Source organism: Fusarium solani, assembly GCF_023522795.1.
Source record: "Fusarium solani strain SB1 chromosome Unknown bctg00000011, whole genome shotgun sequence".
NCBI lineage: Eukaryota > Fungi > Ascomycota > Sordariomycetes > Hypocreales > Nectriaceae > Fusarium > Fusarium solani.
The window spans coordinates 661,223-678,405 of record NW_027072149.1 but is presented as its reverse complement, the minus strand read 5'-3'; the positions used below and the strand labels follow the sequence as shown (position 1 = coordinate 678,405).

General features: G+C 52.1%; 4 protein-coding genes across 4 annotated transcripts; 2 read left to right on the top strand and 2 right to left on the bottom strand.

Moving 5' to 3' along the window:
- Positions 1 to 690: 690 nt before the first annotated feature.
- MRS44_015252 (uncharacterized protein) lies at positions 691 to 2,127 on the top strand (the record flags this gene model as incomplete). The annotated part of the gene is made up of 1 exon (XM_046279006.2): positions 691 to 2,127. The coding sequence occupies one exon, from the start codon at positions 691 to 693 to the stop codon at positions 2,125 to 2,127; it is 1,437 nt and encodes a 478-aa protein (XP_046126185.2).
- A 205-nt stretch (positions 2,128 to 2,332) lies between these two features.
- On the bottom strand, positions 2,333 to 3,295 carry MRS44_015251 (uncharacterized protein; the record flags this gene model as incomplete). Its single annotated transcript, XM_046271595.2, has 3 exons — positions 2,333 to 2,724; positions 2,775 to 2,956; positions 3,009 to 3,295. The coding sequence occupies 3 exons, from the start codon at positions 3,293 to 3,295 to the stop codon at positions 2,333 to 2,335; spliced, it is 861 nt and encodes a 286-aa protein (XP_046126184.2).
- Positions 3,296 to 4,898: 1,603 nt separating this feature from the next.
- Positions 4,899 to 7,972, top strand: MRS44_015250 (uncharacterized protein; the record flags this gene model as incomplete). The annotated part of the gene is made up of 5 exons (XM_046273094.2): positions 4,899 to 5,090; positions 5,506 to 5,972; positions 6,380 to 6,667; positions 6,724 to 7,196; positions 7,254 to 7,972. 5 exons carry the CDS (start codon positions 4,899 to 4,901, stop codon positions 7,970 to 7,972), a joined length of 2,139 nt encoding a protein of 712 aa, XP_046126182.2.
- A 120-nt stretch (positions 7,973 to 8,092) lies between these two features.
- Positions 8,093 to 16,099, bottom strand: MRS44_015249 (uncharacterized protein; the record flags this gene model as incomplete). Its single annotated transcript, XM_046282664.2, has 10 exons — positions 8,093 to 9,503; positions 9,561 to 9,901; positions 9,956 to 10,030; positions 10,088 to 13,986; positions 14,035 to 14,461; positions 14,512 to 14,624; positions 14,675 to 14,798; positions 14,845 to 14,934; positions 14,998 to 15,418; positions 15,471 to 16,099. 10 exons carry the CDS (start codon positions 16,097 to 16,099, stop codon positions 8,093 to 8,095), a joined length of 7,530 nt encoding a protein of 2,509 aa, XP_046126181.2.
- Between the last annotated feature and the right edge of the window lie 1,084 nt (positions 16,100 to 17,183).

Below are 17,183 nucleotides of genomic sequence, written 5' to 3'. Positions count from 1 at the left end.
ATCTCAACTGATGGATGTCTAAGCCATTCATGTCCGCTTGCGCCACAACACCAAGTCAAAATCGGGCTGTGGGCACAAAAATAACCGCTGAGCACGCTTCGAGTTCAGCTTTGGCTTGGCAAGCGAGCAATGGGTCTGCCAACCGATTTTTCCCCTTCCCTTCGTGTTTGAAATGGAGTTGGCGCCCCGCCCAGGAATCTGGCATCATGATACATTATTCATTGACTGTCCATGTTCGTAGCCTCGAGCTGATTGTTAGGTTGGGCGCAACATCCCAAGGTGCATTGCCAAGCCGGTGAGGTACGAGAAGGGCCCGAAAGGGATAAACTCGTGGTTTTGCAGGTTCCTAACGGCGGGATGTCACCTCGCGCTTACCCAACTCGTCGATCTTGCCAAAGGAAGCGGAGCTCTCTCCAATTGGCTCGGGAACTCTGCATTCGAGATACGGAGACAAGACGGACTTGTGACCATTTTTGGTGTTTTCCATGCCCAACGCACCCCATCACTCTCATGCAGCTACTGCATCTAGTACTCGATTTCCAGATGTACATGTACGTAATCATTGGCTATGATCAACTTCCAAATATAAAAGCTCTCGCTTCAAAATCTTCCTTTGATCTACTTTCCTTTCCCCATATTAAACCTCCAGAGTTCCCCAAGCCCTCAGTATACGATTGAACTTTTCTCAACATGTCCACTGCTTTGCCGTTTCAGACATGGTTGTCAGAAGCCGATGGCACCTCTGTTCGCCCTCTCGACACTATCGAAACATTTTTCAAGCTTCTAGCTGATGGTGGTGCCCCCATCAACCGCGAGCACTGGGCCATCACTGTTGCCTTACGTCTGAAGATCTCACAGTCTGTCAAGGAGGTCACGTCGGTTCTGAGGCGAACCTGGATAACCCTCGCCCGACTTCATCCAAACCTCACTGGAAGGGCTCATGTGTCCAATTCGGTCGATCTGCCAGCTCAAATCTTGTCTGTTGGCCCATTCAATAAAGACGCATGGCTGGCACAAACCTTTTTCCAGCACGAGAGCATCCCAGATTCAACAACCTTGTTCACCTCGCTTCGTCCCAGTCCCACAGCAACCTGTCATTGGATTCCTGCTTCTCAAGAGCTCTGCATCTCCTCCTCTCACTGGCGCATCGATGGTATTGGGATGCTCATGCTGGCCAACAGCTTCATGAGTAATCTTGCCGAAATACTCCGGCATGATCGAAACAATCCTACCATCCAGGGGCCCCTGACGCCAAGCCTCGACAGCATCGTTGGTTCTTACTTGGACGAAGAGACCACACCCATGTATCTACGCTCCACTGCCGACACCCTGGTAGCGGAATTTGTCAGAGGCGTGCCGAGCATCGGCCTGCCCACCATCACAGGGTCCTTGACCGCCGTACCCGGCCCAACCGGACGACAAGCATACAGCTTTGACATCAATACTACTAAAACTATTGTCTCCGCTTGTAAGAAGCGTGATCTCAGCGTCTCCAGCGCTGTTCATGCTGCCTTAGTCCGCGCCACAGCGACTTATCCACAGCACCAGCTCGCTAAAAGCTATGCCGCCTTTTTCCCAACTGATCTACGCCCATACCTTTCTTCACCTTATAATGAAGAAGCTTTTGCGGTTGGCATGTTCTGTAGCGGCCTGCCAGTCACCGTTCCAAACGTTTTGGGCTTATCCTTCGACACTATCGCGGAGATTCTCAATGATGTCTACAGAAGAGACTTGACGCGGATGTGCGCTGATGACGAGGGGAAGCCGCAAGGTATGTTGGATCTCATGGCGCCTTATGTCAGACGTACAACCAAACTCTTCAATACTCCCCCTCCTCCGGAACTACCTCCGGTCGAGAACCCAGACTTGAGCAGTTTTGGCAAGGTCGAGCAGTATCTGCAGCATGAGTATGCCTTTGGCCAAGGCGGTGAAGACAAGGTAGAAGTGGATGGGTTTTGGATTGGTACCGAGACACTTGCTCGGTCGCTGCAGTGCCATGTGTGGACTTTTAAGGATCAGTTGACCATCCAAGGGTGCTTCAACACTAGCTTTTACGATCGAGAGTTTGTTTGTGAAGTACTTGAGAAGATGAAAGCAGAGTTAATCGAGGGTCTTGGGGCCCAGTAGGCGTAGATTGCAGTCCTATTCCAAAGAAATGTCTGTCAATAGAGGAGACATTGTTTGGCATTTCATTCGCACTGTTGCGTTCTCCTCCTGAAGACACCGCCAAGCCAGAGAAGGAGGGAGTCAATATTAGCATTTGGACTCCAAAAAATTGACTAGCAAGGGAGTAAATACATCAGCTTTCCTCACTTGGTACATCTCAAGTTGTTCATTCCCCAACAGGAGAATCTGTGCTCTTAGCCACGTCCTCCCACTCTCTGCATATTTCCAACGTCTCTTCGCACTTTGTCTTAATCTTTAACCAGCTATCAGAGCCCAAAGGAACTCTTAGGGGCACTTTCTTACCAGAAGCCATGCCAGTTACCCTCACCAATTCTATCATCCGAGCCACAGCCTTATCTGGGTCTCCGGGCGAAGTCGCAGTCAAAGATACCTCAACTTTCCGAACAGCTTCGTTGAATGGGGCATACTCTGGAATCCGAGCCTCTACATGCTGCAGCTTGTTGAAAACCGGAGTTCGGCAGTAGCCTGGCTCGACCACCAAGACCTTGATGCCTGGGGCGAACATTGCAAGCTCTTTAGCTAGACATTCAACAGCGCCTTAAGCGGATCAGTCATTGAGCCATGCTCGTATTTTGAAGTTGGCTTACCCTCTAATGCGAACTTGCTCGAACAGTACCCGGAAGCACTGGGATCGGCGTGCCATGCCGCTTGCGAGCTCACGTAAAGGAGTGTACCTTTGCCCTTTGCTCTCAGGCGTGGGAGAACGGCACGAGTGATATTGAGAGGGCCATGGAAGTTGACCCTAAAAGACTTTTCCATATCTTCCTGTCTATAAATGATCATTAGAAAGTTGCTCAATTTCCAACGTCAAGGCCACTTACATCAACTCTTCAACGGCGCCACTCAGGATATAGCCGGCATTATTGACAACGACGTCGACGCCGCCATCGTAGGCACCCCATGCTTCATTGATCTTGGCCTGAATGACCGTAGGGGACTCCGTAACATCCAGATCAAGAATTGTAGCTCCAGTATCTTTGAGGTAAGCGAGTTTTATATCCGCATTGCGGCCGGTTGCGATGACATTATCACCAGCGGCTCGGAGCTGCCGGACAAGAATCTCGCCGAAGCCGCTTGAGCAGCCAGTAATTAGCCAGGTCAGAGTCATTTTTGCCTCGATCCGATGCCGATGATAGTACAGTAAACCCTTCCAGGATGGAACATCTTATATCGCCTGATCCATTATGGCGGAGCCGATCCGGAACGGCCGGGGCATCGGCGTTACTAGCACAAAGACCGGTCGATGTGGAGAGCTGTGTAGATTGGCGAGGTCCACGCAAACGTTGGTATTGTTGGCAGAATCCTACGGCATCCACTGCTGAGGCTATCCTTGCAGTATCGCTCAGTAAGCAATCCTTCAATGACGGCCTTTCGATGAGTCCGCCCACGTTTACTCCTGGTACGAAGGTGTTCGGTATGGAGAAACGTTGCATCGCAGCGGGCAAAATCCCAATGCGGATAGCAGCACGAACTTGATGGTATTACCAATCTCCTTACATCCGATGCTGGTCGGATGAGAGCTGCTCCGGCATGTCCATTATCCCGTACAAGGTGAACAATGGTCATGCCCCTCACTCGTAGAACGCGAGAAGATCCGGAATGTCTCGCTCGTCGCGGTGGAGAAGTACATAATAAATATTGGGCGCAACCGTCACGTTTCTCGAGGTATCTGTTATCAATAACTTTGGTTTCCGATTGGCTGCTGAACAGCCACGTGACCTAGAGGGTGGGCCAATCAAGACGTACCGATGATCCGCCCCATCACGTGCACTCCTTGTAAAATGATAGTCCCTACCCGAGAGTGTTCTGTTAATTGACGAAGATTGCACTTAAAGCTAAAAATAAGGGGTAGTTCTAGAGATCCAGTACCTAGTCTGAGATGAGAATGCTTAAAATAATTCTTTTACTCCTCTGGCCTTGCAGCTATAGGTTGGAGGGGGTCTGCCTTGCACTCCCACCAATTGTTCTTTATGTTCTACGCATAACATTACATTGCACAAACGGCGGCTCAATGAGGGTCGAGTGGATGTGCGGGGATTGGAGGCCGAAATTGCACGCTGGCTATTCTAAAGAAAGCTAGTTGGATTGATTAGCGTATAGTAAAATCCGCATTACTGGTTGAATAGAGTGGAGCGTTACCCTCCTGGCCCTAGCGCTGGTGCGTTTCTGCAAAAATAGCCACACCAGAACACGGCCTCAGCATGACACAGAGCAATACCAACGACCAAGATCTGTCTATACGTCGAGAAAGACAACGGCAATAGTCTTGTTCAGCCTATAAGAGCGGTAATTTGACCTAGACCAATGCTTCCAAAAGCCCAAGTTGTCTACTTCAGGACGATCACCCATCAGCACTGTGTCATAAAATGGCACGAAGTTGTGCACCACTAGACGGCTATCTGCAGATGGTCAAGGGGCAACACGGAAACAGTCGCGTCGAGAGTGTTTTTGTTTTGTTTTTTCTCATCATCCTGATCCTCAGCTACTTACGTACGGCCTGAGTGGCATTTCTCCGAACCTGGTGAGTTGACAGCCTCACACGATCCTTGTAAGCTATCACTTCAACAGGCTGACCAGTATGTACACTAAGAACACGCCCCTGCTATAGTGCCTTAACCTCCTGGGCACACAGTGGGAAGTTCAGACGCGCTGCACGTACGTGAGCAAGCGAACAGCTATACACCCACCCCTCTACGAGGGCCTCAGTCATCATGGGAACATCACCAGCGTTCTACCAGCAGAGAGTCTCCAACCATCTCAAGAAGGACATAGATAAGCTCAAAGCTGTCTTTCCTAGCGACTCAATGTACTTCTGGAAGTTTTCATTGCTGTCTAATGACCATCGAGACTGGCCTACGGTGTCGAAGGCGCTCAACGAGGCACAGGACCGTCGAAGAGACGAGGTGTGTTCACAGCGATATCAACAAGCAACCCAAGACCAGTGTGATCGGGTCCCTCCCCTTGGCCGACGAACTCCCTGTTTCTGCCAAACGCAGCACGCACATCCTCTAGTGCGGCATCCCAACAGTTGCGGATAAGAGCGTGCATAATAAAAGCGCTCTAATCTCCCTCCCTGTTTCCTCTGTTGCGGTGAAAGCTAGTAATCCAAACTCTCATCTGCGTTGTTTCTCAGAGGAGAGGCTCCAAGGCCTTGAACAAATACTTGGCCGTGCTTTCGTCTCAACTGATCAAGAAGGGTGCGCTATAGTCTACCAGGACTTGGCGACCGTGCTATGCGTTGAGTATACAGGCATCGTTTCGGTCGAACTTCACAAATGGGACTGATTTCGTCATATGCTCACGACGTGCGAATTGAAGAACCACGTTGAAGGCGTTGAAGGCGACCAGGTCGTCATCTTTGTCGCATACACCGGCGCAGAGTGGACAGAGAATGAACTTAAGCAGTTCTACCGGGATATGGAACCCCTTTGCGCCATTCTTCCCCATCTGAGGCTGTACCCCAGCCACGATGAGTTCATGGCTGTCAATCTCAAATTCACCGACATCGCAGCCATGGACCGTATTTCCAAGGCTGCCCCATCACTGTACGCCTGCAACCTCAAGAGAGTGAGGAAAAGGCGTTTTGGTCGGGTACATTACAGGACACAAATCGAATGTTTCATCCAAAGCGACGATAGGTATTGCCACTGCTCAGCATTAGACATCCAAGCAGCCCCAGGCGACTACCCAATTCCCCTGGTTGCCAGTCCTCCGTTGGTCGTTCTCGACTTTAACTGCAAGCTCAAGAACCTTAAGGAAAAGTGCCAGGCCATTCTGTCAATCTCGTACCTTTCTTTATTGGCCACTGCTCTTTGGCTAACATGATTAGTCACCTGCCCCATTTGGAGTAGCCATGACATTACACATCATCCACCGGAACCCGTTTCCTTTTTCGATCCACCGGAGCTGGAGCCTTTGGCTTGTGGCCCGACCGCCCTCATACGCCGAGATGGACCTCGATCGTTCTTGGCTAGCAGTGAGCAACTTGGGTCCCGAGATTGCTCAAACAGGATGCTCCGCGTATGGGGTTTTCACAGCCAACTGCCCTGACGAGTCCCAGGAGCGGAGGAACCCAAACAAGCCCTCTCCGCACAAGGTCGGAGGCCGTGCCGGAGTCTTAATGCAAGGTCAGGTATATAAGGACAGATAGAAGAGGCCTTGAGAGCGATATCGTGCCTAAATCATATTGCAGCAGCAGCAGCAGCAGCTTCTCTCTGACGTCTATCATCACTCCGAACATTGCCATGTCACTCCCCAAGGATTTCGTCTGGGGGTTTGGCACAGCTAGCTACCAGGTTGAAGGATCCGTTGCTGCTGACGGCCGAGCGCCATCCATCTGGGATACTTTCTGTGCCGAACCAGGAAAAATCAGCGATGGCTCATCCGGCAAAGTCGCGTGTGATACATACCGGCGCACAGCAGAAGATATTAAGCTGCTTAAGTCGTATGGAGCCAAGGCGTATAGGTTCTCTGTCTCTTGGTATAATTCCCGAGCCTCTTACCTGCTGCACCTGGTGTACTGACTTATGTTGCAAGGTCGAGGGTTATTCCCCTCGGTGGGAGAAACGACCCGGTCAATGAGCGTGGCCTAGAGTATTATGTCAAGTTTGCCAAAGATCTAGTCGCAGCTGGGATCGAGCCAATCGTAACCTTGTATCAATGGGACCTCCCTCAAGCCCTTCATGATAAGTACGGCGGACCGCTGAACAAGACCGAGTTCGTGGCCGACTTTGGCAACTTTTCCCGAGTCCTGTTTAGAGCTCTAGGTCCGACAGTGAAGACTTGGATGACCTTTACTGAACCAATGGTTGTGTCAGTTCTTGGCTACAACACAGGCTTTTTTGCCCCAGGAAGGTCAAGCGATCGCACCAAGTCGAAAGAGGGCGACAGCAGTCGTGAATGCTGGACTGTAGCTCACAGCTTCTTGCTGGCACATGGCACTGCGGCAAAGATCTACAGGGAAGAGTTTAAGCCTCTTTACCACGGAGAGATTGGCATCGTCTTGAACGGTGGGTGCATCATTGCCCTGGCGCGCTCCTTCTGTGGAGACTAACGTGTTTTGCAAGCTTCCTGGGCATTCCCCTGGGATGACGCTGACGACAACGACCATGAGGCCAGCGTTCGGTTCCGAGAATTCAACCTTCAGTGGTTTGCTGATCCTCTCTATCTCGGAGATTACCCAACCAGCATGAAGAAGCAGCTTGGAGATCGGCTTCCGACCTGGTCCGAAGACGAGATGGCACTCGTCAAGGGTAGCAACGACTTTTTCGGATTTGACTACTACACCTCTGTATTCGCCAAACACAAGAGTTCCCTCGCTTCCCTGGATGACACGGCTGGGAACGTCGAGGTTCTCCAGGTCAACAAGAACGGAAAGCCGATCGGCCCCGAGACAGACAGCCCCTGGCTGCGGCCAAGTGCTGATGGCTTCCGCAACCTGCTCAAGTTCATCGATGACAGATACCAAGCCAAGATTTACGTGGCAGAGAACGGCACCAGCATCAAGGGAGAAGGCGATCTCGGCATCCAAGAGGCGCTAAATGACCAATTCCGCTGCGACTTTTATGCGGACCATCTTGAGCAGCTTGTTCAAGCAAGGAATCAAGACGGCGTAAACGTCATGATGTTTATGGCGTGGAGTTTTTTGGACAACTTTGAGTGGTGTGACGGTTACAAGGTGCGGTTTGGCGTCACCTACGTGGATTTTCAGAATGATCAAAAGAGGTATCCGAAAAAGAGTGCTAGGCTGTTGAAGGAGTTGTTTGCTCAATACATAGAATCTTGAGAGAAGAGAGGTACCTATTCATGATAAAGTTACGATACGCATACATTCAAAGAGCAAATCCTGCCGCATCTCACCAACACCTTGATCCGATCCCAATTTCAGCAACCTCCTCAAACCCATCTAGGCAACCGTAGCCAACCTCTCCTTCAATCCCTTCGCGGCCACAGCCCCGAGCGACTGAATGGTCCCCGTAGCCATGAGCTCCAACACGCTGATCTCAAGACCAAAAGAAAGCTTCCACCACCTCCGTAGTTCAATAGCCATGAGCGAATCAAGACCAACCTGTTGCAGCGTCAAGCTCGTGTCGAGGTTCTCGGCATCCTTGAGGATTAGAGCTAAAACCTTGTTACCGATCTCGTGAGCTAGAAAAGCAGGACTGGCTGCTTCGTCGAGAATGCTGGGGTTGTCTGCAGCGAGGGAGAGGAACTCGGCCAGCCTGTTGGAAGACTCGTCTTGTCCTGTAGCTTTGGTGTTGCTGTAGTTGTGGTAGAAGCCCATTCGACGATCTCGTCGCCAGTTGGTTCGCGTGTTGGTGTCGTTGAGATCGCTCTCAGATCGTAGACCCATGACAACTTGCCCCTTGCTGCTCCATGGATGATGCTGTGTCAATTTACTGTGATGTTCAACCTCGGTTTCCTCCACTAGCCTCGACGACGGGTCAGGTGTTGTAGTGGTGGAGGCTGGTGACAGTCTGATGGCAAGCTCGAAAAAGTCAAGCAGCTCTTTCTCTCGGAGACTGTACAGGCCTTGAGACTTGATGTTCTTCTTGGCAAACGCGTTCTCAGCCACGTAACCAACATCCTCGATGGCACAGATGTTCAGTACAGATGCCGGAAGGGAGAGCGACCGTCGATACTGGGTGAATGCCTCGAGGAACGTGTTGGCTGCTGAGTAGTTACCCTGGCCTGGACTTTCAACGATGGTGTTGATGGAGCTGGCCATGACCATGAAGTCAAGCTCGTGGTCCTTGAGGCACTCATGCAGGTTCCACGCTCCCTGTATCTTTGGGGCGGTGGTCGTTGTCCAGTCCTCATAGGACATGGTGGCAATGGGATTGTCACGAAGAACCATGGCAAGATGAACCACGCCCCTGATGGGATGCGGTGCGAGCGAGATGGCTCTCTGCACGTCTTCCATGGACTGAGCTCGACCCGCCACTGTCACTACCGAGCACCCGCACGATTCGAGCTCTCGGATAAACGCTTCGTCTTTGGACTTTTGGCCTGCGCTGCGAGAGAGGAAGACCAGAGACCTTGCCCCGCGCTCAACAAGCCATCTTGAGATGCCCACTCCAAGACCTCCCATACCGCCTGTGAGGAGGTAGGAGGCGTCGCTCCTCATTCTGAGCTTGGTGTAGCGCAGTGTTGTAGGGAGAGTTGAGGCATCTGTAGGGATTCTCACCACGACGTTGTCAACGTGATCGTCTCTGAGTTGCCGGAAGGCCTTCTCAATGTCAACTGCCCCAAACACGGCAGAGCCGATGGGTTCGATCAGGCCATCTTCGCAAAGCTGGATACTCTTCCTGACAAGCCTGTTGTGGGAGTTAGCAAGATGTATACGTTTGTGATATTGTTGTAGTTGTACTTACTCTCCCATCCGCTGAGGCCTCATCCGAGCCAACTGGGCCATGTTGATGCCATGGTAATATCTGGTCTTCAAGAATCTCCTCATGGTGACAGGTTCCCCGTCAAGGCTGTCTGTCTCTCCAAGGTCGATCATTTTGCCGAAATCGGCAACACAGTCCCTCAAGGCTTGGCTGGAGACACCAGGGACTGAGTTGAGGACAACGTCAACGCCGCAGTGGCTGGTTTCACGCTTGAGAGCGGCAGCAAGAGAGTCGTCATGGCACGTAAAAATGTGGCGGACATCAATGTTGTAGGCCTCGTCGAGGATCTCTGCCTCTTCTTGGCTAGCCGCCGTAGCATATATCTGTATTGCTGCTTAGTTTTGAACCGCCCAAGTAGGGAGCATGGAGTTTTTTACCTTGGCACCGATGGACTTGGCGATCTGGATGGCGGCTTGACCGATGGCAGTGGCTGCAGGATGAATCAAGACAGACTGGGAATTCTCATTAGACTTGGTATCACATGTACTTGATGGAGGTCTGGGACTTACCTGGCCGTTCTGGAGCTGTCCAACGTTGATGAGGCTCTCAAGTGCGGTGGTGAAAGGAATCGCCATCGCTACAGCATCCTCAAAGTCCAGACTCTGGGGAATCTTCTGAACCAGAGATTTGAGGCAAGTCATCTTGGTCTTGATGGAGCAGTCTGTAGCCGTAGCAAGGACATGGTCGCCGACAGCCAGACCTTCAACGTTTGGACCAACAGCTGACACCATACCAGCCACTTGGAGAAGATCATGGTTGAGAGACGCATCCTCCTCCGTTTTGAAGACTGCACCATCAGCATCGGCGCTGAGTGCCACGGCGCGTGTGTCGACAACGACATCGTTCTCTCCCAGCTCCGGTGGAGTTTCGATTGCCCAAGCTGGCTTGCCCTTCGATACAAAGAGCTCCTTTATATCATCACTTGGGTGAATCGCAGCAGCCGAACTCGTCTCTTTGAGCTCTTGGCTAACGAGTAGTGGCTGATACCGGCCGATCTTGACAAGTCCCTTGTCAACGATGTACTCCCTGTCGGGAGACAGCAGCCCATCGTCAACTGTCCGCCGGAGCTTATTCAGAACCTTGGCCACCAGTCCGGCAAAACAAGATTCATCAGGTTGGATCTCGAGGGTGTGGAATGGGATCTGAGACTCGGCACGGATGCAACGCGCGAGGCCAATGGAAAGGGATGATTGCGGATCTTGGCAATTGACCTGAGCTGGCTTGGTGAGCCACAGGACGCGTCCCGTCTTGTGACTGTTCAAGAAGCCCTGGAAGTTCTTGAACTGCTCTTGGCTGATGTTTTGAAAGAAGTCGATCTCGAGGTCGACCAGAGAGATGACATCAGCGTCCGGTGACAGGTTGGCAGCTTCAGGCAAGCCATGCACGCTGGTGGGTATCCCAGACTCGTTGAGCTCTGCCATCAACTTCTTGGCTAGAACGCTCTCAGGCTCCGTCGTGATGATGGACACGCTGCTGGTGTCCACAAGATCCTTCGGGTTCTTGCCGTTCTCCACCTTGGTACTGACAACTGCAGCACCATAGTTGAAAGGCTCTTCAGCGTCGAGAACAGCAGTGTCAACTCCGGAAAAACCAGCCGCCTTGAGCTCCTGGTCCCATCTCTCAACGCTAACATACGGCTCCCACTCTCTCCCATCAGCCTCGCCGAGCCACCATCCTGAGAAGTTCCCAAAGACATAGTTAGGAGTGCGCACGACGCCACACAGCTCAGTCAGCACCAAGAGGCCACCTGTGCGTAGCAGTGGCTGAAGATTGGACAAGGTCTTGTTGAGGGACTCGGTAGCGTGGATGACATTTGGAGCAAGAATGACGTCGTACGTGTTGGCTTTGAACCCCTGTTCGAACGGGTCCTTTGAGATGTCAAAGGCACGGTAGTCCATGTTAGGCGCATAATGGAAGCGTTCTCGGGCTTGCGGGAAGAACCCGGCTGAGATGTCGCTGAAAGTATAGACGCTGTATGCTGGGAGACCATCTGGTCTGGCCAAGTTGCGAAGGATCATCTCGGTTGTCCCGCCAGTTCCGGCACCGACTTCGAGGATGCGGAGGTCTGGTTTTGAGTGTGCCAAAAGCTTCAAGAAGTCTCCTTTCCCAAAGCTCACGGCGTTGTAGATCTCGGCGAGAACGTTGTCTTTCATGAGAGTCTGGAGCGCATCGACCTCGCCAGTGAAAATGCCCTCGCAGTTGTCGTAGATGGCTTTGAGGCCAACGGCAAAGAATGCCCTCGTAGCGCTCTGAACTAGAGTCTCGTAGTACTCCTGGATCATCTCACGGCGACGCGGGGATGCCATCTCAGCAAATGTTCTGCTCTGCTCGACAATGGGGTAAGTGCCTTGTCTGGCACGATCGATCTCTACGTTCAGCCAGTTCCGGAACTTTTCGAAGTGCCAGTTACCGGGCTCGAGATTTCGAACTTTCTCGGCAGTTTCCAAGATGCAGAGGAGGGTCATCTCTTCATGCATCCGCGCTTCCTTCAAGTCTGAGCGTGTCGAAGTGAAGAGCATCTTGTGATCCATCAAATCAAAATCTGGCAACCACTCAAGACGAGCGGCTGCATGCCGCTCTTGTTGCTGGTCTTGTCCGTCATCCACAGGCGTCAGCTGCAAGCCTTTTAGATGAAGTGAAACTTTGCCATCCGTGACAACCTCGACAGCAAGGTTGTCAAGGGATTGAGCTGAGGCCACGACATCCATGCTAGTAGAGCTGCGCCTGACAACCAAGTCCTCGATACTAGTTGGTACACGAAGCTGACCAAAGTTTCTGCCAAGACCTCCTGTCGTAGCTGCAAGAAGCAGCTGAAGACAATTGTCCATGGCGGCGGGATGGAAGAGGAAAGCTTCATCGCTTTGTCGACTCTTGTTGTTGATCTTGGCAACCGCCAGGTTCTCTGTTGCAGAGGCAACAATTTCCTCGAGTGCTCGGAACTCGGGACCGTACACGAGACCAACGTGTTCTAGTGCATCGTACCAACTGGTGGACGCAACAGGACGGACAAGAGCACCGGTGGCCGGCGTAAGTGAAGGAGTCAAGGCCTCGTTGCATGCCTTGACCTGGCCCTCAAAGTGAAGTGTCCAGGAAGAGCCATTGTGAGAAACGATGGTAAAGGTAAACCATCTGAACACAGATGTGTCTGAAAGGTTGACAGGCCTCAGGGTCGTCACCACCTCAACGGGTTGGTCGGACAACACCATCGCAGATCGTGCCGTGGCATCTTGCACTCGATAACCCTCTGAGATGCCTGTAGTCTGACGAATAGCCTCGCCAGCCATGGCGATGTAACCAGCGAACGGAAAGACAACATCAGATCCAACCATGTGGTCACCCAACCAGGGTTCGTCTTCAAGCGCCAAGTTGTTGCGCCAAGCCGGTTCCAAGCTCGAACTGTGTGGGTTGCGAAGACCTAGAAGACGATGATGACCAAACTCACGGAACCTCGACTCTCTAGACAAGCGAGTCTCGTACCAAAATGAACCGCTGCTGTAGTCCCAGGCGTAGCTGGGCAGGTTGGTCAAGACTCTGCCTTTGGGGACAATGGCTGACCAGTCCAGGGGGACTCCCTTCTGGTGCAACTGGCCAAAGGTAGACAGCAAGTTGTAAGAAGAGTCGCCGCTACGTCTGAGCGTAGAGACATAACGATAGTCTGCGCCAACAGCAGTCGAGATTTGGCGCAGTGGTCCAGAGAGGGTAGAGTGAGGGCCAATCTCGACAAAGACACTGTTTGGGAGATCTTTGACGGCCTTGCTGACAGCTGTAGTGAAGCGAACCCGCGAGGTCAGGTTGGAGATCCAGTAATCCGGGCCCAGACTGTCACCAGAAGTAATCATCTTCCCTGTGACAGATGAGAAGAAGGGGATATCGATAGTAGCGGGTCGCTTCAGATCTCGCCTTGCCAGCTCAGGCTCCATCAGATCCTTGTACTGAGTTGCCAAAGGCTTCATATGGTGTGAATGGTAGGCAATCTCGACCTTGAGCCTCCTGGTCAGAGTATCGGGGTTCTCTGCCTTGATGGTGCTTAGCACTTTATCTAGCACTTCCACGTCACCAGACAACGTGACACTCTCAGGACTGTTGTCACAGGCGATGACGATGCCATCTTGGATGTACTTTGATACGCCATCCACACCCAGACCAACAGCGCCCATGCCACCCCTTCGGGTTTGAAGCTTGGTGACATAGCCTCGATAGTAGGCGGCGAGGATGGCTTCTTCCAGGGAAATAGCACCGGCTGCGTATGCTGCGGCGATCTCTCCACTGGAGTGGCCGACGACTCCCGATGGGTGAATGCCAGCACGTTGCAAGTGACAGACAAGCGCAATCTGCAGTGCTGTACAGAGTGGCTGGGAGAGCTCGGCTTGATGGACCCGACTCTGGCCGCGAGGAGCAAAAAGCTCATCTATGTACTTGTTAGTGACACTTCTCGTGAAGAAGCGCTGTGACTGACCTTGGAGGTTCCAACTGGGAGGATGCATCAAAGACTTGAGGATGTGGTTCATCTTCAGCACGTCTTCTCTGAAATAGGCATCTGTCTCGAAGAGCTGCTTTCCCATCTCAGGCCACTGAGCGCCCTGACCGTTGAAGACCATCACAACTCCAGGAGCTGAGCTTGGAGCCCTGGCGGGCGACGACGTCTCGATCAGCGAGCCGTCTGCCTTGACCACCATGAATGCACGATGAGGGAAGGATTGGCGATGGTGGGCCAGCGTGTATGCCATGTCGGCAGCGTTGTGTGGGTGTTGTGCCAGGTAGTCTTGGGCGGTCGAAAGGTACTGCTTCAGAGATTCACTCGTGTTTGCAGACATGACGATGAGCTTGGGGCTCGAGGTTGTCTCAGTTTGAGTGGGCAAGCTTGAAGGTGCCTCAAGAATGACCTGTAATGAAAGTTAGGCGGGAATCTGCATGAAAGGTTCAAGAAACTCACATGGGCATTGGAGCCCCCGATACCGAAAGAGTTGACGCTCACTCTCTTGTCCCGACCTTCTGGCCATGACTCAGGCTCGGTAGGTACCTTGAGCTTCTTGGTGTCAAAAGGGACTAAGTCAAGGTTAGAATCAATTCATGTGTGGCACCTCTGGTAGACTCACTCTTGGGGTTTGGGTTGTTGAACTTGATGTTCGGGGGTATCGTGTTGTTCTCCAAAGCCAAGACTGCCTTGATGATGCTGGTGATGCCAGATGCTCCTTCAGCGTGCCCAGTGTTTGGCTTGACCTATGAAACAGTTAGGAGTGAACGAAAGATGGTTCGAGATGCTTACAGATCCAATGTAGACACCATGCTGTCCAAAGACATTGCCGACGGCAGTGGCCTCTATAGGGTCACCAGTCGGTGTCCCAGTCCCATGACACTTTTCAATGTTAGCAAGAAAAATCAGATGGCAACTGAAGCATGTGCTAGATGAACAACGTACCTCTACAAATGCAGTCTTGCCCGGGTCAAGACCAATGTCCCCGTAGACCTTGCGCATGAGCGCCTCATGTGAGGCACCGTTAGGAGCCAGGATGCCCTGACTCTTTCCATCGCTGTTAGTAGCAGTATTCCGAATAACAGCCCTGATAGGGTTGTTGTCACGAATGGCGTCATCCAGGGGCTTGATGTAGAGTGCATTGATGGCCTCACCACGGGCATACCCGTTAGCCGAGGCATCAAACGTCTTGCAAGAGCCATCTGGTGAGAGCATGCCCTCACCGGCCATGACGGACGTGGGGATAGGACCCATGACCAAGTTGGCGCCAGCAACAATGGCAGAGGAGCAGTCCCCACTTTGGATGGCTCGGCAAGCCTCGTGTAAGCCAACAAGGGAGGCTGAACAGCCAGTCTTGATGACCATGCTGTACCAACGAATTAGCACAGACAAACATGCAATTTCAAAGGGGAACAGACCTCGGGCCTTTTAGGTCATACTCAAAAGAGATGCGGTTGGCAAGAATGAGGTCACCGTAGGCGGCCAGGGGGTACCCCCCAATGTGTTGGTCCTCCTTGCCACTCATCTGAAGCCAATCCTCTCCAAACGTGCCCACATAACACCCAATGGGCTTACCACGAAACTCTGTCTCCCCGGCACTCTCTAAAGCCTCACGAGTGATCTCCAGAAGCTTTCTCTGCTGTGGATCACACCTTTCAAGCTCCCTCTTACTCATGGTGAAGAAGGAGGTGTCGAGGGTGGACAGGTCATCTGAGAGAAAGTAACCCTTCTGGGCTGCGATGGAACTGCGGTTACCGAGCTTGTTGGTAAAGCCGGCCGCGTTCCAGCGAGTTGATGGGATTGGAGCTTGGAGGTCTTTGCCGTTGACGAGCACGTCCCAGAAGGCTTCTGGGTCTTTGATTCCCCCTGGGAGACGGAGCGCCATGCCACAGATGGCAATGAGGCGTGGATTGGTAGGGTTGCCGTTCAAAGAAGCATGGTCAGTGCCATGCCCATTTAACGGGTAAGAGGAAGTTTCATTGATGGTACCATGGAGGGTATCATGGCATTGAATGGGCTGTGGCTGTTGCGTGGCGTTTGACAACATCATGACAAGTGAAGTAATGATAAAGGTGTGTGTGTGCAAGTGAAGTGTAGTGTTCTTGTGTTGATTCTGTTGATTCCTATTAAACAAGTCTTCTACAGCCTGATATTTATGCCCTTTCATCGGCCTCGAACACTGATATCTTCAACAGATCAACTCAAGTAGTGAATCCCAAATTGGACAATTACACGCGATGTCTTCGGCATGTCGACAACTAGAATCGAGCTGTCAATCCCAAATGGGACAAATACACGCGAAGTGTTGGTCTAGGATGAGTACTTCAGACGTCTGTTGGCCCGGGTCACTCTTCCGGGGGTCTGTTGGTCCAGTTCGTGTTGCGAGCCTTAGCGACATGTCCGGCCTCTTGGCTGTTGGTCCAGGATCATTGCCCCGGAGGCGCTACTGTTGTCTCCGGATGGTGTGATCCACTCGTAGCGATTGTTTGCTTTACAGCCTCAACACCACTTCGACTTTAGCGAGTTATGGTTGTCTGTTCGTGACATCTTCCCCACCCATCATGATTTGCTCGACACCCTCAACTCCTTTTCGGTCTAGGCGACTCAAGCCTCGCCTGTTCGTGATAATGCACGTCCCCTTCTTGACGTCTGTGTTGTTGCATGAATGCCAACTGCCCATTCTTACTGGTTCTTGCCTACCAAACTGTGTTAGGTGGCTAACCAATGTTGGTCTGTTCAGCTCAGCCTGATCACCCTCAGCCGATCTACTACTTGGAGCTATTCCTTTGCGACTCGTGGCGGCAAAAAACCTCGGTCCCGGAAATGTACTATCGAGATCAGGCTTAGCTGAGTGAATCAGCCCTATGGAGTCTGGTGTGCCTGGGTGTGGATTAGACAAAGTTCCCTTGTGGCTGATGCTCGCAAAACGCCCACGCGCTTATACGGTCCTCTACTGTCCACTACTGCCGCGATAGACGAGCTGGATGGGGATTAGCTTGGGTGGTAGGGCTGATCGTTTGCGAGCGCCTGCAGGCGTCTGTAATCATCTGCCGATGGCTCTTATCATTTGCAGGGCCTTTTGGGGGCCGATGACGTTGTCGGTACTGCCGGAGAGTTGATTCCTTGTCAGT